General features: G+C 41.8%; 1 protein-coding gene across 2 annotated transcripts in view; it reads right to left on the reverse strand.

Annotated features, from left to right (window-relative positions):
* The window catches only part of ATP8A2 (ATPase phospholipid transporting 8A2), a 668,324-nt gene that overhangs the window by 443,072 nt on the left and 198,399 nt on the right, over positions 1-26,853 (reverse strand). For both annotated transcript variants that reach the window (XM_077809582.1, XM_077809591.1), the window contains 2 exons: positions 24,730-24,868; positions 14,351-14,415 (listed from right to left, as the gene is read on the reverse strand). In XM_077809582.1, coding sequence (XP_077665708.1) covers positions 14,351-14,415; positions 24,730-24,868 — 204 coding nt within the window. The remainder of the gene's footprint in view (positions 1-14,350; positions 14,416-24,729; positions 24,869-26,853) is intronic.

Raw genomic sequence — 26,853 nt, forward strand, 5'->3', positions numbered from 1 at the left:
AGTATTTAATAATGGGCTCTTCAATTTAGCAGAGAAAGGTGTTACCCGATCCAACAGCTGGACGTAAAAACTAGACAAATTCAGACTGGAAATAAGGTGTAAATTTTTAACAATGAGAGTAATTAACCACTGGAACAATTTACCAAGAGTTGTGGTGAATTCTCTGTCAAGACTGGATCTTTTTCTAAAATATGTTCTCTAAGGATTACTTTGGGCAAGTTCTATTGCCTGTGTTATACAGGAGGCCAGACTGGATGATCACAGTCGCCCCTTCTTGCACCAGAAAATATGAATTACCCCTCAGGGTTTTGCCTTAGTCCTTTTGTCCAGAAGTTCCCTGGATCCCTGCATCCGAGAGTGTTAAATGATTTGGTGGATGTGATTGCAGAGCCATTGGCCATTATCTTTGAAAACTCATGGCGATTGGGGGAGGTCCCGGACGACTGGGAAAAGGCTAATGTAGTGCCCATCTTTAAAAAAGGGAAGAAGGAGAATCCGGGGAACTACAGGCCAGTCAGCCTCACCTCAGTCCCTGGAAAAATCATGGAGCAGGTCTTCAAGGAAACCATTTTGAAGCACTTCAAGGAAATGAAAGTGATCAGGAACAGTCAGCATGGATTCACCAAGGGCAAGTCATGCCTGACTAACCAAATTGTCTTCTATAATGAGATAACTGGCTCTGTGAATGAGGGGAAAGCAGTAGATACGTTATTCCTTGACTTTAGCAAAGCTTTTGATACGATCTCCCACAGTATTCTTGCCAGCAAGTTAAAGACGTATGGGCTGGATGAATGGACTATAAGGTGGATAGAAAGCTGGCAGGATCGTCAGGCTCAACGGGTAGTGACCAATGGCTCCATGTCTAGTTGACGGCCAGTATCAAGCGGAGTGCCCCAAGGGTCGGTCCTCGGACCAGTTTTGTTCAATATCTTCACCAATGATCTGGAGGATGGCGTGGATTGCACCCTCAGCAAGTTTGCAGATGACACTAAACTGGGAGGAGTGGTAGATACACTGGAGGGTAGGGATAGGATACAGAGGGACCTAGACGAATTAGAGGATTGGGCCAAAAGAAATCTGATGGGGTTCAACAAGGATAAGTGCAGAGTACTCCACTTAGGACAGAAGAATCCCATGAACTGCTACAGACTAGGGACTGAATGGCTAGGCAGCAGTTCTGCAGAAAAGGACCTAGGGGTTACAGTGGACGAGAAGCTGGACATGAGTCAACAGTGTGCCCTTGTTGCTAAGAAGGCTAACAGCATTTTGGGCTGTACAAGTAGGAGCATTGCCAGCAGATTGAGGGACGTGATCATTTCCCTTTATTTGGCATTGGTGAGGCCTCATCTGGAGTACTGCGTCCAGCTTTGGGCCCCACACTACAGAAAGGATGTGGACAAATTGGAGAGAGTCCAGCAGCAGAGGGCAATAAAAATGATTAGGGGACTGGAACACATGATTTATGAGGAGAAGCTGAGGGAACTGGGATTATTCAGTCTGCAGAAGAGAAGAATGAGGGGGGTTTAATAGCTGCTTTCAACTATCTGAAAGGGGCTTCCAAAGAGGATGGATCTAGGCTGTTCTTAGTTGTTCTTAGTTGTAGATGACAGAACAAGGAGTAATGGTCTCAAGTTGCAGTGGGGGAGGTTTAGGTTGGATATTAGGAAAAACTTTTTCACTAGGAGGGTGGGTGAAGCACTGGAATGGGTTATCTAGGGAGGTGGTGGAATCTCCTTCCTTAGAGGTTTTCAAGGTCAGGTTTGACAAAGTGCTGGCTGGGATGATTTAGTTGGGAACTGGTCCTGCTTTGAGCAGGGGTTTGGACTAGATGACTTCCTGAGGTCCCTTTTAACCCTGATATTCTATGATTCCCACTCTTTACAATGCTTCTGTCAGGGGTTCACAGCCTAGCTAAGGCTCCTCCCCATCTGGTTCCTGCTCTCTGGAGATGTGTCCCTCTCTGGCCTGACAGGTGCAGAGAGCCCCCTCCCAGGTCCTTCCCTGCCTCTGGGTTTCTCCAGGCTCCTTCCCTTGCCTAAGTGGCAGGACACAATTTTTTATAAAGCACATGAGTAGGAGCAGCCCTGTGACCTACAACTACAGATCCCAGTTTTAAAAGGCCCCCAAACCATAACATGTGCAATAGGACATGCATCTGGACCACAAGGCCTAAGACTTGTGAGACATATTGCCCATATGCTACTAATTAATCCCAGATACAGAGCCACACACTTAATAACTCAAAAATGAACACTGATGAGCACCAATCTGAAAACAAACAAGTTTTAGAAGATTCACTCATCCATATTAAATTCAGTCACTCCACAAATATACAGCATGTGCCAGTGGTCCCTCATATGTGTGAGAATATAAGCATTTACTGCTGCCCAAGCCAACGTAAAGGGGCTTGCTCTTTACTCACATATAAATATCATCATGAACCTAGAAATCTTTATACATATGAATAATCTTTACTTGCATGAGTAGCCCCACTCAGGCTACTGGAACTAATGTCATGAGAAAGGGTATTTCATGTAAGTAACAGTTGCAGGAATGTGTTATCCAAGTTTGTTCCTCTAATCATTGTTCCTTTCTTTCTTTAACTCTCAACTTTTTAATATATTACCTCAAATTAGTATGCAACCTCCTATCCCATACCCCTCAAACAGGCAAAGCTATTGAAATCAAGGGGAATTCTGCCTGAAAAATGAGTGCAACACTGGGCCCTGAATACCTTTATACCCATAAAAGAAAACATTACTTCATTCATACCTAATTATATACTCCTTAACCCAAGAACTGATAAATGTTATTTCCAGCTCTCCCTTCTGCAGCTTTTGAAAGTGGAAATTTATGCTGTATTTCTTACCCATAACCTTATGTGCCCATATCATGGGTTTTTCAAGGCCTTTACTTTGGGTATCTGATAGATTTCTTTTACCCTTTCCCTATTCTCCCACACAATTCAGGGTCTACACTGAGACATCGACAAAAGAGATTTTTCCAGGTCAAAAGCAGCAAAATAAGATTATTTTTACAGTGAATTTCCAACCTTGTTAAAAAAAGAGAAATGGAATCTAAGAGACTCTACGTGATTTCAAGCTTAAAAACTCAGTTGGAAAGTGTGAGCGAAAGTGAGCAAGTGAGTACGAGTATGTATGTGTGTGTGTGTGTAGTCTTAAATCTATAAGGGATCAAAAACATTTGCAGATTAGTATGGTAAATTTCTGGAACTCAGTTCAACTAAGTACAGGATTATTCTTTTCAGAGAACTACTGGGAATGGAAAAGAACAGAAGTGACTGGGGTTGTTTCCCCACCCCCTCAACAGTATGATTTAAAAAACACGCACCCACTCAACAAGTAAAGACAGTTGTTCAATCACATCTCATCTACTGTCATATGGCAAGGAATAAAACAGAAAGTCTCACAAAGGGGAAGTATATTCATTTTTAAAAGCTCCAAACTCAACTAGGGTCTTGTAAGGATTCACTTTTAGCTTAATGATTTTGAAGGTAGAATATATGAAATGTACTTCCAATTCATAGGATTTTAATTTAAGATAAAATGTATTGATACTAGATTCAAAAAGGCTAAATTACAATAGTATCCATATGTTTAAACCATTTCTACTAATGATACAATACACAAATTAAATAATTAATATTATTTCTGTTAAGAAACCATTAAATTTAAAAGAAAATTAGGGATAAACTGTTAGCCAGTCAAGAAGAATAGGACTTACTTTCAAAATAAAGGAAGTGACGATAATCATTATTAGTCAAGTACACATAACATTTTTGTATTGGATGCATTTCAGTAGCCCTGCTCAATTAAAAATAGAACCAGGTCACTGGAAAAGTTTAATGTGTAATGAACCTAACTCACTGATAGTTGCCCTTGGAAACTTGACCATAGAATAAACCTTATTGATGAAGAAATTCAACTGACTTAAGCCTCTGATGTAATGATAACTTCTTTGATATACTGCTTCAGTAGCTCTGCAACAATAAACTTGCTAGCTTGTTATGGTGGAGAAGCATGTTATCTGAGCTCAAGCACCACAACCGCCAAAGATATTAGATATTTCTCATGGCATACATTCATGACGTACCATGTAATCACCAATTTTCTTCACTTAGGAGGCCAGCAGTTATAAATCAACAAGTTCTTGGGTTGTCTGACGAGCTATGGATCCTTCTAAGTTTATCTCACGGTATGCCCTTAATGTTTTCAGGGTTCCCGTTAGTTCTGGTGTTTATGAAAGACATCTGATGCTCCTGTATCACTTTTTCCTCTACGCATCACTGAATAGCTGGATTTTATAACCATCCAAAATCTGCTATAAATAAAATCAGGACTGTCAAGTGATTAAAAAAATTAATCACGATTAATTGCACTGTTAAACAATAACAGAATAATATTTATATAAATATTTTGGATGTTTTCCATATTTTCAAACATACTGATTTAAATTCCAACACAGAATACAAAGTGTACAGTGCTCACTTTATATTTATTTATTATAAATATTTGCACTGTAAAAATAAAATAAATAGTATTTTTCAATTCACCTCATACAAGTACTGTAGTGCAATCTCTTTATCATGAAAGTTGAACTTACAAATGTAGAATTATATACAAAAAACAGCTGCATTCAAAAATAAAACAATTAGTAAAACTTTAGAGCCTACAAGTCCACTCAATCCTACTTCTTGTTCAGCCAATTGGTCAGGCAAACAAGTTTGTTTACATTTACAGGATATAATGCTGCCCACTTCTTAATTACAATGTTACTTGAAAGAGAGACCAGGCGTTTGCATGGCACTGTTGTATCCAGCGTTGCAAGATATTTACGTGCCAGAGACACTAAAGATTCATATATCCCTTCATGATCCATTCCAGAGGACATGCCTCCATGCTGATGATGGGCTCTGCTCGGTAGCAATCCAAAGCAGTGCAGATCAATGCATGTTCATTTTCATCATCTGAGTCAGATACCACCAGCAGAAGGCTGATTTTCTTTTTTGGTGGTTCAGGTTCTGTAGTTTCCGCAAAGGAGTGTTGCTCTTTTAAAACTTCTGACAGCATGCTCCACACCCAGTCCTGATCAAATTTTGGAAAGCACTTCAGATTCTTAAATCTTGGGTCAAGTGCTGTAGCTATCTTTAGTAATCTCACATTGGTACCTTCTTTGTGTTTTGTCAAATCTGCAGTGAAGATGTTCTTAAAATGAACATGTGCTGGGTCATCATCCGAGACTGCTATAACATGAAATATATGGAAGAATATGGGTAATACACAGAGCAGGAGACATACAATTCTCCCACAAGGCGTTCAGTCACAAATTTAATTAACACTTTTTTTTAACGAGCATCATCATCATGCATCCGACGAAGTGGGTATTCACCCACGAAAGCTTATGCTCCAATAAGTCTGTTAGTCTGTAAGGTGCCACAGGACTCTTTGCCATCATCATGGAAGCATGTCCTCTGGAATGGTGGCCAAAGCATGAAGAGGCATATGACTGTTTAACATATCTGGCATGAAAATTACCTTACAATGGTATTTACAAAAAAAGTGTTTTCGGCTACAAAACTGCCATGCAAATGTCTGTTCTCACTTTCTTATGACATTGAAAATAAGAAGAGGGCAGCATTATCTCCTGTAAATGTAAACAAACTTGTTTCTCTTAGTGATTGCCTGAACAAGAAGTATGACTGGGTGGACTTATAGGCTCTGAAGTTTTACATTGTTTTGTTTTGAGTGAAGTTAAGTAACAAAAAAATGTACTTTTGTAAGTTATGCTTTCATGATAAAGAGATTTTACTACAGTACTTGTATGAGGTGAATTGAAAAATACTATTTCTTTTGTTTATCATTTTTACAGTGCAAATATTTGTAATCAAAATAATATAAGGTAAGTACTGTACACTTTGTTTTCTGTGTTGTTACTGAAATCAATATATTTGAAAATGTAGAAAAACATCCAAAATATTTAATAAATTTCAGTTGGTATTCTATTGTTTAACAGTGTGATTAAAACTGTGATTAATCACGATTAGTTTTTTTAATCGTGATTAATTTTGTTGAGTTAATCGCATAAGTTAACTACGATTAATAGACAGCCCTATATAAAATCCACTGAATATGAAGCAGTTGTTTATTATATGTGATATCTGAAGATAACAGTGGAAAACTGAACACTGTATACTGTCTTTTTGCAAAAGCATTTTTGCATTTACAAGAAATTCTAAGCAAGCAAAACAGGAATAATATAAAATATTAGATTTACATACTGATTTAGCTGAAGATTTCAAGGTTGTTAGTAGGAAATGCCTGCTCTCATTAAGCAGATTCTTACTGAGGAATATTCATTGCTATAAAAGTGTCAACGGGGGGTACATTTTGTGGTTTCTTCAAAGTACAAAACTAGCACTTAATGCTTAAATACTCTGAGAATACTAATGAGTGGGGGCTCTGAATGAAATTCTTCACTAATCGTAGTGAACGTTTGACAGAAGTGACTATCATCCTCCAAACTTTAATCACTTGGAGAGCTATTACAACCCCATTCTTAGGATCTGGACTGAAGACATTTATGGCTGAAGATTTAGTTTGTCATTTCTAAGTCTGATTTATCTAAAGTTATAGGCCAGGAAAGGGTAGAGGTTAATCACATCAGCTAAAATTTGTAATTATAAAGAATTATTTTAAAGCAGCAAGGCTAGGGGAAAGAAAAGCACAAAGGATGAAGGCACTGACCTTTCACACCTTTAAAATGGCCGTAGTCTCTTTGTTCATGTATATTTTTAAGGCTTGTGACAGTGTGCGCTGGCATAACTGGCTGAAACCAGCAGAAGATAAGCAGGCTCTCTGAAATCATTCCTCCATTGATCTGCCATGGAAAGGCGTAAATGGGCACCTCTTGCTATGAATTTAACTTCTCCCAGTGATTTTTGTTGTTGTTGTTGTTGTTTTGCCTAGGCTTAATCACTAGGACTGGATTCTGCAAAGTGTTTACCTTATGTGAGTTCTCAAATTCCATGGGACTGGAGGTCATTCAGCATTTTGCAAGATCAAGTCCTTAACCAAGATCACAGCTACCAGGGCAATCTATGTCGAGAGCCAAAAACTCACACCTTCTTTCACTGGGTTGAAGTCAGACATTGTGGTTTTCCAAACTTCCTCTGGCACCTGAGATAACTGGGTGGGCTACAGGAACATCAGTGCACCCTACAATGGTTTATCTTTTATCGTCTAATATTTTAATTAATCACAAACTAATGACCAAGAGTAATATAAATAGAGGATTTATGATAGCCATAAGATAACCATAAATTTCAGTGTTTATTCCATTCTTCCCTAATGTTATTTCCCGATTTATTTGAGTATAATTTACAAAACAATAGCGCTCCCCAGACACCATCTATCCCAAAATACTCAACAACCTTTAAGCAAAACAGCCACTGCAGCTTGTCTGCATGGTCAACAAACTCATGCTATGACAGAGCAGTGGAAGGGGGGATGACCGTATGTCTGGGTATGTCTGGGTCTACAGTACCATGCTCATCACCAGTATCTTTGCACCCTACAGAATGATACCATTTAAATTGCAATTGCACTAGCAGTTTCTAAGTAGTTTTCAGGTACAGAGAGCATTGCAGCACTCCAATTTCCAGGTGATAGAGGCAAGAATACCACTGAGGAGATCTACATCTGAAAAAAGATTGCAGTCTCCTTGCAGGGGGGATGGAACAATTTGTATAGTGGGGGAGCTGAGAGCCATTGAACCAAACAGTAAACTCTGCATATGATGGAAACTACTTCAAGCCAGGGGGTGCAACAGCACCCCCAGAACCCCTAGTTCCAGCACTTAGGTCTCCTTCCCAGATGTAGACGGGATAAAAAGCAGCAGAGAATCCAATATAACCCCAAGATTGCCCTAATTTTTTAATTGATACATTTATATCAATTGATATTTATAAATGGATACAATTAGGGAAAAAATTGCTTCTTTTCCCTGGGGCAAAGGAAAACACACCTAGGTAAGAGAAACCCCACAAAAGTTCTATTAAATAAAACAAACGTGATAAAATCTGTAAGCATATTTCTCTTCCTCAAACAGAGAAAGACACAAGTTGTGCAAATGAAATGCTTTCAAATTCTGGATGTAAAACAAGAACACAATCATCAAGTTCCTGATCTACTAACTAGTTAGGCCTAGTTTTTGCCCTTAAACAGCAATACAGATTTACCAATTTAGCTTTTCAGCACAGACTATTGTGAAGTTTTGACCAAACCAAACCACTGCAATCAAGTCTTACTGTCAGTGACCTGGCTAGAAAGGGTGCAGAACTTATAAAATGTGACAAATTCTGAATTAAATTATCTTGCTTTTTGTGATTTTAATGCTAACTTTTACTACTATTTTAAAGCAAGAAACTGTGATATAACCTCCTTGACAAACACAGATTTGGGATAGAGGTCTATATCTTCAGTTTTACATGGTAAAAGAGATGGAGGGGAACTCAACACATTTCATTAGCCAGATTTCAGCCTCTTCTTTTCTACTGTGGGCCAGACGTATGACCTTTGTATTTCGTATCAGTCATGTTGGTTAAGTAACAGGAAAGTTCCATAGCCTTTCTGAATACTTTTTTTTTTTTAATGTTGTCCTCATGTGGCACCAGTTCATGTTGTTAATTACATCAAGCCAGCATTCCACAGAGACGGCTGAAGCAGTGGCATCAGCCTGTAATCTGTCAAATTCCTTTGAAATCTCCTTCAACTGCTTTTGTAATTTTAGTGCCTTTCCGAAAGAGTCTCTATTTATGTAAAATGTGTGAGATGTTTTGATCTAAATCCTCCTTGTGCATAGTGTAAATGTAACATTTTATGGGTAGTGGGATGCAAATGCAGAGTCACAATTTTCCTGAGAGTGCCCTTGATTGTTTTGAGAAGATGGGATATCAATCCTCCTTTTTTCAGAAATTTCTTTCAGCTTCCAAAATTGGTGTTACAACTGTTAGTCGATACTTCCTTTTCATGGCTTAAATAAATAGTGCTGAACACCCATATCAGGAGTGCAATCCTGGCTCCACTGAAGTCCATGGCACAAGTCCCACCGACTTCAATGGAGCCAGGATTTCATCCCAGAAATTTACAAGTACGTGTGCCCAAGAAGTTCCCACATTGTTTATTTTATTTTCCATTGTCTAAGCAAATGGGGAAAACCTCTGCCATACCTTTCTCTGCATTCTTGAACCACATTTTCAACAACCTGTACACAAGAGAGTCTGCATTTTTCTTTTCAGACACAGAATAAATATCAATAAGAAGGAATGCATTGTTCCCTATACAGATCCTTATAGCCATTATTTGGTAACAGTCTCATGCCTGACCAACCATTCTGCATTAATGTTGATTCTTTTAATTCTTCCTCCTCCCGCACATTTCTTCACTTGCAGCATTCAGCAGTGGGACCATAAGTTTAAATCGGTCTATCCTTCCAGGATGAAGTGTTTCAGCCATTTCTTTAAATTGTTGATTTTGAGACACATTGAAGGAGATGTTAAAAGAAGTCTGAAACTTTTTCAACAAGTTCAAGTCTTTCAAGCTGTTTACAGCATTGTCACAGCCATTTTTAAAAAATGAACAGAGACTGCTCTTCAATAAAGCTGATGATGAAGAGTTGCTAGAAGGCTTGGGACAGAGGGCTTTAATTATCATTACGTTTATGTTTTAGTGAGGACAACAGCATTGAAACTATTTAATTTACAGGACAAGGTGGAGGAGTACTTGTGGCACCTTAGAGACTAACAGATTTATTTGAGCATAAGCTTTCATGAGCTACAGCTCACTTTCTGAGTCTCTAAGGTGCCACAAGTACTCCTTTTCTTTTTGCGGATACAGACTAACACGGCTGCTACTCTGAAACAGGACAAGGTGGGTGAGGTAATATCTTTTACTGGACCAACTTCTTTTGGTGAAAGAGACAAAGCTTTTGAGCTACATGGAGCTCTTCTTCAAGTCTGGGAAAGGTACTCAAAGTGTCACAGCTAAATACAAGGCGGGATAGATAAGGAGTTCACACATGTTGCAAGAGACCATTGAAGGTGAAGTGGGCAGTTAAGACCTTGACTGTCATAGGACAAAGGAGGGTTAGTGGGTTATAGATTGTTGTAATGAACCATAAATTCAATGTCTTTATTAAGTCCATGATTTTGGTGTCTAGCAGAGTTATGAATTTAAGCTCCAGGCACATCTTTTGAAAGTGTTGTTCAGGCTTCCTTTGAGGACAAGGACAGAAAGGTCAGATAAGGCGTGATCAGTTTGTGAAAAGTGTTCGCCCATGGGTGAGATGGTGTTTTTGTCTTTTATCATTTTTCTGTGTGAGTTCATTCAAGAGCATAGTAATTGTGTGGTTTCACCCACATAGTTATTGGGGCAGTTAATGCACTGGATGAGGTAACCCCATGTTGTGATAGGCATGTGTAGGAACCATTCATCTTGAAAGGTGTGTTTTGGGGGGTATAGATAATCATAGCAGTGGAGATATGTCTGCAGGTTTCACATCTGTTGTTATGGCAAGGGCTGGTGCTGCTTTGAGTTGGTTTGTCCTGCAGTGTTCCCACTAATTTTTTACATTCATGTGCAGAATGAATTTTGTTATGTGCACCAATATGGAGATGATGTGTGGTGGGGGTGGGGCTGAGGGATTTGGAATGTGGGAGGGGGCTCAGGGCTAGGACAGAGGGTTGGGGTGTGGGTGGGTGAGGGCTCTGGCTGGAGGTGCGGACTCTGTGGTGTGGCTGGGGATGAGGTTTTGGGGTGCAGAAGGGGGCTCAGGGGTGGGGCAGAGGGTTGGGGTACAAGGGGTGAGGTAACTCCAGCTGGGAGTGAAGGCTCTGGTGTGGGGCCAAGGAAGAGGGGTTTGGGGTGCAGGCTGCCCGGGAGCTGCGGCAGAGAGAGACGACTCCCCCGAGCCCTCTCTAGCCAGAACAGCTCAGAGCCGGGGGAGAGGTGCCCCTCCCCGCCTGCGACAGCTCCAGCAGGGCTGGGTTGGGCTGGGCTGGGGGCACCTCTCCCCAGCTGCGGAAGCTGGGGAGCCACAGGGGAAGGGGCAGAACGGGGGGGGGGGGGGGTTCCAGGCTTGGAGCTCCACCACTGTGGTGCCCAGCCGGGAGTGGGTGGGGGAAGATGCTCTGGGCTCGGAGCTCTGACCAGGGCCAAGAGCTCCGCCACGGTCCCAGCTGGGGCTGAGAGCTCAACCCTAGCCAGGGCTGAGCTCTCAGCCTCCCCCTTGTGGCCCCAACTGAACTTTCAACCCCACCTCACCCCAGCAGGGGCTGGGGAGGGGGATGAGAGCAGTGGGCGTGGGCGGGGCCTTGGCTGGAAAAGGCACGGCAAGGGGCTAGCCTCCCCAAGGGGAAGCTTCACCCACTGCCCATGATGTAGGATACATGTAGCTTTACACCACAGTGAAAAACAGGCTGCATCCATACTGCAGTGTAGCAACGTGCAGCAGTGAAAGGCTTGGGTGCGGGGGAGGCTGCAGGGAAAGACTTTAGCTGCCGGCAGGTCATTAAACTGCTAAAAATAGCAGAGTAGGCTATGCTTCCTTGTGTAGAGAGACATGTAGGGTACATACCCTAAGGCTCTGTAGTGTCTTTCAACACCTAAACAGTGCCTCTCCATCTACACTATTATTCACACCCAGGCTGGGAGGCACGCAGTGTATGTACTCTGCACGCCACCATAAGTGTAGACATAGTCTCTATTAGAGATCTGTACATCTCTCCCAGCTGGCTTCTTTTGGAGGCGCTCTCATGAGCCGTTTGGCAATATCAAGAACCACTGCTGATGTTCAAGCCACACGTGAGCTGCTTGTAGAATTGGAGAGAAAGCACAGGTGTCAGCATGTCAGAAGGAGACAAGATCTGTGGATCACCTCAGCACATAACTAATTATTTCGGTACTACTGGAGGAAAATTCCATTCACTATGCATGGGCCAAGGACTGAGGACATGAACAACTACAATGCTCTTTTAATGTTGCTTACATCTCAAAATGATATGCACTGCACAGTGAATTTACATATGTGTATTTCCCCAGCCTATTTGCAACCATCTTAAATGTTGCCCAAAACATTAACGTCAGATACAGCTTTATGAGAACAAGAAACACCTTGGTTAACTTGTTTTCCCTTAGCAGAAAGCCTCCTAGTGGAATTGAGGTGTGCACAATAAATGTTAATTAAAGCCCAGCCCTGTTCCTACTGATCTGTTAAATCACAGAACCATAGAAGATTAGGGTTGGAAGAGACCTCAGGAGGTCATCTAGTCCAACCCCCTGCTCAAAGCAGGACCAACCCCAACTAAATCATCCCAGCCAGGGCTTTGTCAAGCCAGGCCTTAAAAACCTCCCCAGGTAACTGTGGTGTTTTGATGTTGCTTGTAATTATTAGAATTGGGAGCACTGGCTGTTGGGAGTCTGAAAGGACAGGAAACAGGAAGGAGGGGGGAGGAGTTGTAGAGGCTGAGGGAGAGCTACTGAGGGGGCAGCAGCAGCTTGGTAAAGAGGTTTCCACTTTAAAAAATAAAGTCCTGTTGAAGTTTGTTAGTATCTTGCCTGGTTGCTACAACATTTTGGCCATGAGGATGGGATCTTCTGCCTCTGAACCCACCTGCACCTTTTCTGTAAAGCCCAGGTGAGCCTCTAATTGCTTTTACTGCCTGGATCCATATGTTTGAGACTAATCTGCTTGCAATCAGTGCTACAGAGATTTCTGAAGTAAGAAAGCATGCTCTGCTAATCCACTGCCTTGGAGCAGAAGGGCAGCGTATATTTTACACTTTTCCCCTTGCAGATGATAAATATGAGACTGCACTCACTGCATTAAAGAACTTTTTTGTGACAAAAGTGAATGTAATAGCTAATTGCTACAGATTTCACCAGCGTGAGCAGAAACCACGGGAGACTATAATGCAGTATATTGCTTCCCTGGGGAGTCTGATCATAACTTGTGACTTTGGGAATATGGCAGATGAGCTGATTAGAGACCAGTTCATTGAGAAAACTACCATGCTTCATGTAAGAGAAAGTTTACTTCTAGAACCACAACTTACACTAGAAAAAGCAATAACCATTGCTACCCAGATTGAGTCAGCTACAGCTGAAGCCAAAATAATGAGCCTGGATACAGGAGGCACAATCCAGGCTGTGACTCCTTTGCAGAAAAGTTCACTATCGCTGCAGACAATTACAAGAGAAAAACAGTTGAACAGAACCAAGCAAAGTATAAGGCTTTCACAGACAAGTGGCGGGGTGCTAAGGAACCAAAGTTTCAGTGTGGTTCCTTCGTTAGAATACGAAAACCTGGAATTTTACGCAAAGGGGACCATAAATTCACTGCTCCTCTTAAAATCATAGAGAAGAAGGGACCTTACACCTATCAACTTTCTGATGGGCGGGTATGGAATGCTTCTTATCTTGCACCTGCCTATGGACCAAGAGGAGATTATGCCAACACCCAGTCTGCATCGGATGACTTCACCATAGTATCAACACAACAAGATATTGCACTGGAACCGGGGCTTGAGAGATGGCCTATCAGACCCAGACGACCACCTGTCTGGACTAGAGACTATGTTATGTAGTATCTATAGTGTTTTTAGTGTAATATTTCTGTCAACAGTATAGTGCCTTGTTTCCTATGTTGTTCTAACCACAAGAACAAAATGTTTATTGTAACTGGCAGAGTTTCTTAAGAGAGAGGGAATGTGGTGTTTAGATGTTGTATGTAATTATTAGAATTGGGAACACCGGCTGTTGGGAGTCTGAAAGGACAGGAAACAGGAAGGAGGGGGAAGGAGTTGAAGAGGCTGAGGGAGAGCTACTGAGGCGGCAGCAGCAGCTTGGAAAAGAGGTTTCCACTTTAAAAATAAAGTCCTGTTGAAGTTTGTTAGTACCTTGCCTGGCTACTACAAGAGTAACCCATTCCAGTGCTTCACCATCCTCCTAGTGAAATAGCGTTTCCTAATATCCAACCTAGACCAACGCAGTCAGTATCAAAGTAAAAAGCAAAACTACGGACGTAATGAGCCAATGATCATGAGCTCCATGTTTTGATAGTTTAGTGAAATAATTCTACAGCTCTATGATGAAAGACCACAGAAACACAGCTTAGTACACCCCAGCCCTTTTTCACATAGCTGAAAGTTGTTGATTGGTAGCTTTCTAAAATGAGCTCTGATTTTAAACTATTCCTGAAGCAGAATGAGAAAATAAAACAAATGCAACCCAAATAAAGGATTGAACCAAGAACTTCCAAGGAAAGAATTACTTACATCCAAAGAATCTTCATTCACTAGGATGAGAGACATATTCTGAGAAACAAGCCTGCAGGAGTACCCTGTAAAAGATAAAAACAAGTGTTTCCTTGTAAAGATTACAAATATTTTAATTTCACTTTTGATATAGCACCTTTTATTTGAGGATCTCTAAGGGCCAGATTATGCTCCACAGTGAACAGTTACTCACAGGAGTAGTCCGTTGTGAGTAACTGATTAGCAATATGAATAATGGAGTGGTTTTTTGTTTGTTTTTGTAGGGGTGGCATACAGAGACACACATTAACAGCAATCTATTTCCTTAAGTTAAGTACCCTTACACCTTCTTGTCAACTGTCTAAATGGGCCATCTTGATTATCACTACAAAAGTTTTCTTCTCCTGCTGATAATAACTCATCTTAACTAATTAGCCTCTCACAGTTTGTATGGTAACTTATCTGTGTATGTGTGTGTGTGTGTGTGTGTATATAATGTTCTATTCTATGCATCTGATGAAGTGGGCTGTAGCCCACGAAAGCTTATGCTCTAATAAATTTGTTAGTCTCTAAGGTGCCACAAGTACTCCTGTTCTATTCACAGCAATGTAAGTCATTTAGTCAGACTACAAGATTTTTCATGGTGCTAGTATATTGTATAGGCATTATTGAGGACTGACATATGAAAGAATCACTTTAACCTACAACTGAAATGCAGCCTCCTCTTGGGTGGAAAATAGCAGCTGTTTAACAGCATACAGCTGTACTGCACAACATTTAGGACAGTAAATAAAGAAGAATTTTGAAAATTGTAATTATTATTGTCAAGGATGTTTCTGCCTGATGCTCTTCACAACTTACGTTAAGTATAATTATGGCCCAAAATAATATAGCTTTGCAATAATATTTTGGGCAATATTTTGCAATGAATACATTTGTGTCGACTAGATAAGGATTACTTTCTACAAATAAAAGAGGATGGGGGCCAGCTGTGAGACTGTATGCCTCTTTTGAGAAAATGATGAAGCATAGCTAGTAAAACAGGGTTCACAATAGGAAAGCTGCACAGTCCATGATTTTCTATGCTATTCCACCCAAAGAGACTCACTATCAGAAAGAGTAATTAAACCTTATAGTGGGTAATGACAAACAAAAAACAGACTTCACAAGAAAAAACACATAAGGATTCTTTTGGCTCCAGTGTAATTCCAGCCTACTACTTCCATTCGGGCGGGGGGAGGGAAGTCCCATATGCTGAATTTAAGGGGGGGGAAAATTGGGATTCTTAAATTAGCTCCAGACTGAAGAGCTACATTTTTATTTTCACTGAAAAAAATGGGATATTACAACTTTAATCATTTCCCTCCATGTCAGGCTTATTCTTTCCCCAGGGAAAGGCTGCAGCTTTATGCAGTAGACTGTTACAAATTCAGTATAACTAATTCAAAAGGATTTTCTAGTAGTTTTTGATTGGAACAACAGCTGCAACAGTGAGCAGTAATTTTGAAACTGCTGCTCGCTGTTTTATTTTACATCTTTCAAATCAAGCAAGACGCCATTTGACAGCTGGAGCAAGATGAAGAAGTTCTGGAGAAAACGTTAAGCAGTTCTGCTATATGTCTTGGCAATTATGGAGTCAAGAGGGCCCAATCCTGCAACCAGTGAAGTTAACTGAAGTTTCATCATTGAGATAAATAGAAACAGGATAGGGCTCAGAAAGAGGGTGCAAAACACAAACCTATCACCATTTTATAAGATACTTATATATTATGCACAATTTCAGACCTCTAACATCTTAAAATATAACATCAGTGTGTTAAAAGTATAGTAATTGGCACTTAAAGTTGCTAACTGATGTTTATAACTATATATTCTATACAAATGGTTAATATAGTTACTTCTGGCAGTGCTAATATGGCAAATTAAAACTAAAAGTTCAGACACTCCAGTTTCGTAAAATGAGATCAACTTCTGGATCAAAGCGAGGTATAAAATGTCAATCCACACTTGTAAATTGGGGTCTAGATCCTTAATCCAAAAATTTAACTAAGTCCATAAAGTGGCTGAGACAGGCACCTCTGGGACTTTTATTTACCTGAAGTTAACCATTAAATTAAAGCTAGAAGGGTGCCAGAAGTTATGCACAGTGATTGTAAACCTTTGTGCTTATAAGGGAACTTTAAAATGTAATTTAAAACAAGTTTTACAAATATGATTCAAACTGCACACAAAATGTTACTGCTAAACATTAGACTAATTATAGTGATCATTTAAAGGCACAGTATTTAAAAGGTATCCCTCTGCATCCCAATATTTGCTTTATTTTGAGCCTGTGTACAAATTTCAAAAAGATATGAATTAGTGGAAAACAATGTCCCTCTCTGTCAGGCCAGATACGATTCAGTCAGTCACAGAACAAGCCTATGTAAATCATAATACTTCACCAATTAACATAGACACTATTCTGAAAGGTCTGTACTGACATCCATTGTTGCATTTTACTAGCTATGGCAAATGAAAAGAAAGTGCTTTTGTGGTTGTTGATTATTGTCCTTTGAGGAGCAAGCTGAGATCAACAAACTGATTTTACAGAAGATTCACACCAGAAGCAGTGGTAAATGACTCTTAAAAATATTTAGATATTAAGCCACCCACCGTATTTCTACTAGAAATACTACCACTTCAGAAAATCCTGTTTAATCCATTTTACTGCCTTTGAATTCTACAGGTACACTGAGATCTTACACAATTCCAGTAAGCAAACAATAACTATATGAGTCATGCAGACTGCATCTGAAATTTCACTTAGACTAACTGAAGCCAATTTTAAAGCTAAATAATGAAAATTACTGAGTGTCTGAAACTTTGCTAAAGTAATGTAAGTTCAGTCACAGAGTTCCAGAATTTTGGCAAAAGGCCACTCAGAAAATTACTAACAGTCTACCTGCAGATCTGTGTACATAATGGCTCATAGGTCACTTTTGTTCAAACAGCTAAAGGCCTTAAAGTCAGAGCTAATTTGAGGATGCTAAGAAAGTATCTGCTTCAACAAGAAACCAGCATGTTACTAAAATAGGTAATTCCTAAAGGAAAAAAAGCTAATGGCTGTTGGTAAAGATTTGTAAACCTGCAAACAAAGAAAGGCAAGTGTGAGTGGTGCTTTATACAGGCTAACTGTAGCTTTCTTTGAGGACTTTTTAGTAAGGATGATGTTTGCAGACTTTGGCAACAAGGTAATACCAGGACTATGTATGTATAATATGTGCATGACAGCCTGTCCATTCACGAGACCAGAGTGAAGCTCAGCTTCTCTTCGTCTGATAAGAAGGCCTGAAGAACTTTAGGATTAAGCAGATATTTTGGATTAAGTAGATAAATTGTACTTGCTTGTCCTATATGACAGGGTGGCAAATTCATAAGCATGTGAGACAAGTAAACATATGGGCACAAGTTCCATAGAACAACGGATGTTTGCTCTGGGATAGAAATCCAAATTAGGAAATTTGGTTCCAATTCTGTTCTGTCTTCCACCGAACGTCCTAAAACTGTTTGGTACTTCAGGGTCAGGATTGAGATGCGCGCATTGCTCATCAGCCTTACCAAGAAAATAATTCAAGATCTGGAGAGATGGTGTTCCATTTGTTTCAAACTCATAGGCTGTGTTTTCAAAGAAGCCTCTAAAAATACACCTAAAATATATATATTTTTAAAAATCCACATTTGCAATGCAAAATAGACAGACAGTCAGAAGGACAGCTGCTCCTTTTATTATATTACTATTTACTATATGTATTGCGGTAGCACCCAAGGCTCTACTCTGGTCCAGGACCCCACTGGGCTAGGTGCTATACAAGTACAACAGGCACATATGCCTGCTTGCTCAGATAACTGAAGGGTTTTTCATAAGCAAGCTGTTGCACTTGCATACAGTGCAGGCACTTTTTCTTGATGGTCATGGAAAAATTGGCCTCCTCTACCACGGCACTGGGAATGAGAGGGTTTTTTAAATTTCTTACTAATAACCAGTTGTTTATTTCTACTGTAGACTTTCCCTTCTTGTATCTGATTAGAGGGCAGTGCAACATTAGAATATTCTGTCACAGCATGAAGGACAGTGAAGTAGAAGCTGGCACACAGATAGTTCCTGTAACATCCTTTGTTGGGTCTCAATGGCATGAAGCAAGACCAACTCCTGCTCCCTCTTATTGGCATGAAGTTGTGAAGGGGTCAATCTACCATGATTATACACCTGGAGGTGAAGACAAGCTTGTCACACAGCACAAAAACTAGCGTTTTCATATAGTTGAAGCTCTCGAGGGCTGAGCTGGATAGGCCCTTCCTGAGGACTGTGTTGGCACAGTCAGTTTGGCTCTGCTGGCATGGTGGCAAAGAGCTAAGGAAGAAGTGACTTAAGAGATGCAGCACTTTGTAGTATATGCTGATGGACAAGGATATCTTGGCCAATTGCCCTTATCTGTTCAAACCAGACGTATTCCACTGGCTTAAAATTGGCAGGTGACTTTTTCAACTCCAATCTCCAGAGCCATCTGAATTCCAGCCTAAAAGGTCATGTGACCATGGAAAGTTATAGACAAAGATGGAAAACATCATCCATAATTCATCCCCCTACCTATTCTGTATTGTTCTTACGGTGGTATTTTAGCTGCTCTGAAAGATCTCAAGGAAAGGACCACCACCACTTCCCTGAGGCTTGGTCTACACAAAGAATCTATGTCAGTCTAACTACATCACTCAGGGCTGTGGAAAATCCACACCCCTGAGTGATGTAGTTATACCAACCTAACCCCTGGTGTAGACAGCGCTACGTCGACGGGAGGACTTTTCTCATCGACATAGCTACCACCTCTTGGGGAGATGGAGTACCTGCGCCAATAGGAGAAGCTCTCCCATCAGCATAGGTAGCAGCTTCTTCACTAAGTGCTAAAGCAGTGCAGCCACACTGGCGTAGCTGCGCCGTGGTAAGTGTAGACAAGACCTTAGAGTATTTACTCCACCATCTAATATGTCTCACTGCAGGACGTTTCTCCTACAATCTTCTTTCTCTAATTTCATACCATTACTTCAAGTAGTTCCCCTTTGTATCATGCTGAAAAATTCCTCTCCCTCGTTAGTGTATACACTCTTGTAGTCATGACTTAGCCAAGATGCAGAGATTTAGGGTGAAATCCTGGCTCCATTGAAGTCAATGGCAAAATTCCTACTGACTTCAATGGGGCCAGGATTTAACTCATAGTTCCTTTAATCTTTCCTCATATGTCAATCCCTCAGACAATTAATTTTTTTTTTTTTTTTTTTTTGCTGCTCTTCTCTGAACTCTCTCCAGTTTGTATATATCTTTCTGGAAATAAGATACACAGGACTGAATGATATATTCCACAGAAGACTTTCCCCAGTAGAAATCAATATGGTATTTATATATACACTACACAGGAAAAACTACAATAAAAGAACATTAAGGTTGAAAAGCCAAGCGTTCAGATGTTAAGAAATGCCAGAATAAAGGTTCCCTGTGCAACTTTATTTCAGCCCCAATTGTTCATATGCATTATCAAACTGTCTTCAGTCACATATCATTTTTTCACAGGACCCCTGCCTCAGGATGGACAGTGTTCACTTAATGAGCAGCTATCTTCCCCCCACATTGTTCAATGTGTGGCCCTACTTCTTAGTTACTGCAAACTATTCAAACCCTGCTCTGAAGACAAATGAATTTCCTCCTGGGCTTTTCTATGGTGCTCATCGTTATAGTAAATGAGTGTTTCACCATTTATTTTAAGAACACCTCTGAGACACGGAGGTATTTATTTGGTCTGTTTTACAGATGGGGAACTGAGGCAAAGAGAGATTCAGGTCAAAAGTATCCACTAATTTTGGGTGTGATACCTAGGATCTGATTTTTCAGAGCGTTTAGCATCATATAGCACTTTATATGCACAAGCACAGCTCCCACTGCCTCCAATTGCAGCTTTGTGTAATCAGCACTTTTGCCAATCAGACCCCAAGATCTCAAGTCAGGCACCTAGAAAATGAGAAACACACAATTAGGGTTTGCCTACACAACCCTCAGCAGTGAGCCTCTAAGCCTGGGTCGAAAGATTTCCTAAAAATAGTCACCACGCTAGAAACAGGGCCGGCTCTACAGTGAAAAAAACTGCCGTCGCGGACAGCAAAAGGAAGAAGCTGCTGCCGAATTGCCGCTGCGGCCAGAGGAACTGCCGCCCCTTTCTAACTGCCGCCCCAAGCACCTGCTGGGAACGCTGGGGCCTGGAGCCGGCCCTGGCTACAAATAGCTGTGTGGATGTTGCAACTCAGGCTGGAGCTTGGGCTCTGAAGCCTAGAGCATGAGCTGCAAGTTAAAAGCGCTGGCCACACAGCTCTTTTTAGCACGGTCGTGTGAGCCCCACAAGCCTGAGTCTGTCAGCCCAGACTCAGAGATTTGCTGCCATGGCCTGCTGCCGGCTGTGTAGACGTACCCTCATTGACTACTCTGAAAAATTCAGTTTAAGTGACTTGATTAGCATCACATAGGAACTAGAATCCAATGCACCAGGGCAGCATTCAACTGCCTTCTCTTTCTGTAATCCCCTGGCTCATTCACTATTCATCTCCCAACGGGTGCAAAAAATTAAGCAATGGCCTGACAACAGACTCCTTCGGTACACAACCCTGATTCATCCTCAGAGCAGGTCTGTTCTATGCACTGAATGAGGCAGGTATCCTGTGGAAGAAACTGTATATGATCATGTAATTGAAGATTATATCATAATGCATACACACATGGCTCTGAATTAAGGTTGCACAGGCAACCTTAATTGTGGTATTTCCTAAGTTTTAAGTGTTTGACTTTGCGACTTCGATAAATGTTCTTTTAACTGATTTTTGTATATAATTTTCTATGTTTAAAAAAACCAACTGAAAAAACGAACTCCATCATATGACATCATATTGACACCCACATGGGTCACCAGCAGGGTTGAAACTTTTACATCCATAGCACAGCTCTCTGCCGCTTGAGCTAATGGAGTAGCTGACAGCAGAAGTTGTCATCCTCTGTGTGGACAAGCACTAATTAGAGGTGAGACACACACATTTTGCCAGTGGGTTTCACAGATATTTGTTGACAGCAGAGGAATGGTGAGACTCAGGAATGTTGGGTTGCATTCCTGGCTCTGGAGGGGAGTGAGCTCTAGTGGGCACAGGTTCTCCTACCTGTGCCCCACAATCTTGACCCTTTCTGTCGCATCCCTTCCAAACTGGCCATGTCCCAGCCCTGTCTTCCCCACTTCTAGCTCCTCATCTCAGTCCCATTCTCCCTCACTACACAGCCTCAGTCTCCATTCCTCAGGTTCCTCGTCCCAAACCAAGTCGTCTTTGCCCAGTAAATCCTTGCCTCGCCCCCTGGATTTCTCAATCCCAGTCTTCTTGTCCAGCCATTCCCAGTTCCTATCCCCACCCTCTAGCTCTTGAACCCTAGTCTCTTTGCTTAGCCAGTCCCTCCTTCCCTCCCAGTTCCCCATCTGCTCTGTCGCTCATTCCTCCAGTCTCTGGATACACTCCACATCCCCATGTTCCCTATCCCTTCTGACTCCCAGTCCCAATCTCCATCCCTAGACTCCTTGTCCAATCTCAGTCCCCGCCTTTCCCATCCAGGCTTCTTGTCAAAGACTTTGCCCAGACAATCACAGTTCTTCCCCCTCACCTCAACCACTCAACAGATCAGTTGTTGCTCCCTCTCCCAACTTCTTCCCACAGCCCCACTTGTTCCCAGTCCAGTCTCCCATGGCAGGTTCCTTGTCTCAACCTGTTTGCCCCCAGAACCAATTCTTGCCCCTTTGCCTTCCATTCAGGCAGCTTCCTCCACCACACTGCCTGGGGTCAGAAAGGGGACATTAGGAAGACTAGAGAGCAGCTTCCCACCCTCAGTTCATGTGCCTGCCTGACCCTGGCCCAGCCATAGGTGCCCAGAGCTGCAACTGCAGGTAAAGTCCTGCTTATCTCTGGGCTGCACCATATCCATTGTGGATGGAATCTTTGGGGAATTAGCTCCAAAGCTGTAGCAAATCTCTGAATTTATGCAAACTGACTTTTCAAAGGCTTAGGGCTGGTCTACACTAGAAACTTACATCAGCATAACTACATCTCTCAGGAAGGTAAAATCCACACCTGGCATGGACTTTTTTTAGCCCAAGTGGTTAAAGTTTGGCAAAGTTATAAGCAACTGGAAACCGGGTCTTATCATAGGTAGGATTGGGCAACCTTAATAACTAGTGATTCTACAGGCCTATAATGAAAATTACATTATATATGTGTGTGCAAAAGTGTGAGACACACAACATATATAAGTTTTGTAATCTTGTCATTTAGTGGGGCTTTCGTCTTCTTATTTCCTTTTTCTTTGGGTGTATGTATGCCATCTGTGACTCACACAGTTAACTCTGTTAAGGTATTTGTGCACCGTGATAGAACAATTTCAATTTTTAAAAATACTGTTCCACCATGCTATATCTTTTTAAATTGTCCCACGATAATGCGTGTAAGCCTAACAAAGTCATTGCATGAGTCACAGATGACATATATGCTTGTGAAAAAAGAGGAAGCAAGAATGCAAGAAAAAATCCACTGGTTAAATGGCAAGGTTGAAGAAGTTATCTGAGCTGAAAAGGCATCCGTCCAAAAAAAATTAAAAAATAAAAAAAATAAAAAGGAAATAGAGAAGCAATAAGAAATGGGCATAAGTTTTTGCACCCTTAGCTTCATGATTTCTGTGGGTGCAACTGAACCCGTGAACTCACAATAAAGCTGCCCTTGCTTATATGTCAAAAAAGGAGAAATAAAATGTCACAGGGGCCAGATAGAATCAGTACAGAGTTCTGAAGGACCTCAAGAATTAGGTGGCAGAGCAGCTCTCAAAAATATGGAAAACCTCATTAAAATCAGCTATTGTGTTAACCCATTTCCCGTTACTACCCATCTGTGATGGGGTGCATAAACCCCATGCTGGGCTTGAAGGGGTTAAAGGACAATACTGGGTCCAGGTAGCCCCACCCCTCCACACCTGCATAGAATGCTCCAACTGGAGAAGATACCAACTCAGCTCAGAAGGCAGAAGGCTGGGGAGGAAGACAGACCTACTGGGAGGACTCCTGGACAAGAGCACCAGAGGAGCCTGCTGAGAGGAAGAAGACTGCATGCTGAGCGCGGTTGGGTCTGAACGTTTAGTTATCTTTTTTTTTACCTTATATTGGACTTTGAGCCGGGGGAGAGAAGCAGATGGTAGGAAGTGACCCAGGGAGGGTAACTGAGAGGGGACTCTAGGGTGCCAGACATTGTTGACCTTATTAGGGCCCTGGGTCAGAGCCCAGTAGAGCGGGAGGGCCCAGGCTCCCCTACCAACTGGCCCTGGTGAAGGAGGGACTTAAGTCTCATCCCCACTTCATTCCCCATCTGGTAAGAAGAGAGACTGGACTGAAAGACTTTCCCACTGGGAGGTGGCACTAGGTGTGCTACTCACTAGGCCACCTACCCAACGAGATGTATTACACAATCATTACTGAAGATGCTCAAGAAGAGCTAGTCCTGGCTGAGATGGAGGTATTCAGAGGAATACCTGGTTTGGATGACTCAATTCCTAACATGTGCACATGATGACAGCAAAATTCACAGGAGAATTTCTTATTGTCAACAGAAGAGAGGTCACAATTTTGTACAGCTGTTTCCTAGGGGACTGGGTCCTATGAATCGGTCACCCAAGGAGGTTTATGTATACTAGAAAGATAGGTTGAAGTTGGGGTTAAAATAGGTTAAAGTATGTAACCATGCCTTTTTCCTACAGTAGATGTCTTTTACTTCAATTAAGCAGGTTATGGAGTACCTATGCTCCCCATAGTTCCTCTCTGTGGTGCTTCTCTCTGTAATTTGTTTCCATATCTATGGGCAGGCTCTTTTTCCTCAATAGTGAGTAGCAACTGTTGTGGAACAGATACACCATTATAACCTAAAGGGCCAAATTCTCCTCAGATATGTTCCATGGATAGCAATTCATTTCAGACAATCTGATCTCCCTCTCCATGTACAGAACTGCATGCAGAATTGAGTGATTTTTGTTATGAAAAATTATAATATAGCCCTAAGCTATTAATCTCAAGAACTTTTTCATACAAGCTGATTTCCCCCTACTGCTGGAATGCTACTTTCACCTTCAAATATACGAACTAGATTGCACCTTAAACTCTAATTAACATTTTTCATTCAGTGGAAGTTACAATGGCTTCTTAATCACTAGCACCAGTTACCTTAGTGCACACATTTGCTACATATCTTCACAGTTCTGTATCAGGTGAATTCAAAGCAAAATAAAATATGAAGGTTGCTGTTGCTACCTATGTTGAGAGCTGTTTCCTGTTTGTCCCCTGTCAGGATCCATATCTTGATTTCTGCTTTCATTAGTGTTGCTATAGTTTCTGGAACACCTGCTTGAAGGCGGTCCTCAATGGCTGTAGCTCCAAGAAGCAGCAAATCCTGAAATAAACATAAGAATTTGAGGGATTGTTTTCTTTAGGCCAAATATCAGCTTAGAACACACTCAAAAAGGGAATTAATGATGCATGCTGTACCTCATCACTAATATGTTTTGACAAGAGATGAAGAAGTTACTCACCTTGTGCAGAAACAATGGGTCTTCTAGATGTGTGTCCCTATGGGTGCTCCACTGTAGGTGTGCTTGTGTCCTTGAGCTGCTGATCGGAGAACTTCAATAGCAGTGTCCAATAAGCCCACACATGCACTCTCTCTCCTTGTGCTGTGCCCGAGGCTAGTCAGTGCATGCGGGCTAACCCCCCTAAGTTCCTTCTCTAGCACAGAGTCATTGATAAGAACTCCGAAGTAGAGGGAGAAGGGTGGGTTGTGGAGGGACACATATCTTGAAGAACCATTGTTACTGCACAAAGTGAGTAACTTCTTCTTCTTCGAGTAGTGTCCCTATGGGTGTTCCACTGTAGGTGACTCCCAAGCAGTATCCTTTCTGGAGGGCAAGTACTTCAGAGTCTGGTCCGTTACAGATGACAGTACTGTGGAGCCAAAGATGGTGACTCTTTTTGTAGTAAACTCTTATGAGTGGGACAGGGAAGGGTAGGGAGGTAAAATGAATGGAGTACCCGGTTTCAATGATCTCTAGGACTGGGAGGAAGAAGATTGTGGGCCTGGTGGTTTGCGTTTAGGGAATTTCCCTTTCTTTCTTTGTGTCTCATAATGGCATTGACGTTGATATTGAGATGTGTATGGTCTATGCTGGGATTGGGAACTAAATCTTCTCTTTTGTCCCAGCATGTAGACACCCAGCAATCAGAGAGTAGCCCTGGAATCCTTAAGGATGTGAAGGGAAGCATCAGTCTTCTCACCGAAGAACTTTGTGCCCTCAAAAGGAAGGTCCTTAATGGCAGACTGCACCTCTTTCAAGAAACCCGACAGATGGAGTCATGAGACCTGTTGCATCACCACAGCCATGGAGATGGATTTAGCTGCTGTGTCACCTGCGTCGAGGGCAGATTGCAGCAATGTCTTTGCCACTAACTGGCCTTCCCGGATAACGGCCTTGAATGAGTCAAATGTGAATCTGGTATCTGCTCAGTAAAGTCACTTAAATTTGAGGAGTTTATATAAACATATTTTGCCGTGAGGGCCTGGTAGTTGGTGGTACAGAATTGGAGAGTGGCTAACTTGCTACCAAAAAGGTTGAGGCACTTCCAATCCCGCTTGCAGAGAGTAGCCCTCAACTGGTGTTGTCAGTCATAGAATCACAGAATCATAGAATATCAGGGTTGGAAGGGACCTCAGGAGGTCACCTAGTCCAACCCCCTGCTCAAAGCAGGACCATTCCCCAATTAAATCATCCCAGCCAGGGCTTTGTCAAGCCTGACCTTAAAAACTTCTAAGGAAGGAGATTCCACCACCTCCCTAGGTAACGCATTCCAGTGTTTCACCACCCTCCTAGTGAAAAAGTTTTTCCTAATATCCAACCTAAACCTCCCCCACTGCAACTTGAGACCATTACTCCTCGTTCTGTCATCTGCTACCACTGAGAACAGTCTAGAGCCATCCTCTTTGGAACCCCCTTTCAGGTAGTTGAAAGCAGCTATCAAATCCCCCCTCATTCTTCTCTTCCACAGACTAAACAATCCCAGTTCCCTCAGCCTCTCCTCATAAGTCATGTGTTCCATGCTGACTGTTCCTGATCACTTTCCTCTCCTCTAAGTGCTTCAGAATTGATTCCTTGAGGACCTGCTCCATGATTTTTCCAGGGACTGAGGAGAAGCTGACTGGCCTGTAGTTCCCAGGATCCTCCTTCTTCCCTTTTTTAAAGATGGGCACTACATTAGCCTTTTTCCAGTATCCGGGACCTTCCTCGATCACCATGAGTTTTCAAAGATAATGGCCAATGGCTCTGCAATCACAGCCGCCAAATCCTTTAACACTCTCGGATGCAGCACATCCGGCCCCATGGACTT

Source organism: Eretmochelys imbricata, chromosome 1 (genome assembly GCF_965152235.1).
Source record: "Eretmochelys imbricata isolate rEreImb1 chromosome 1, rEreImb1.hap1, whole genome shotgun sequence".
In the NCBI taxonomy this organism is placed as follows: Eukaryota; Metazoa; Chordata; order Testudines; family Cheloniidae; genus Eretmochelys; species Eretmochelys imbricata.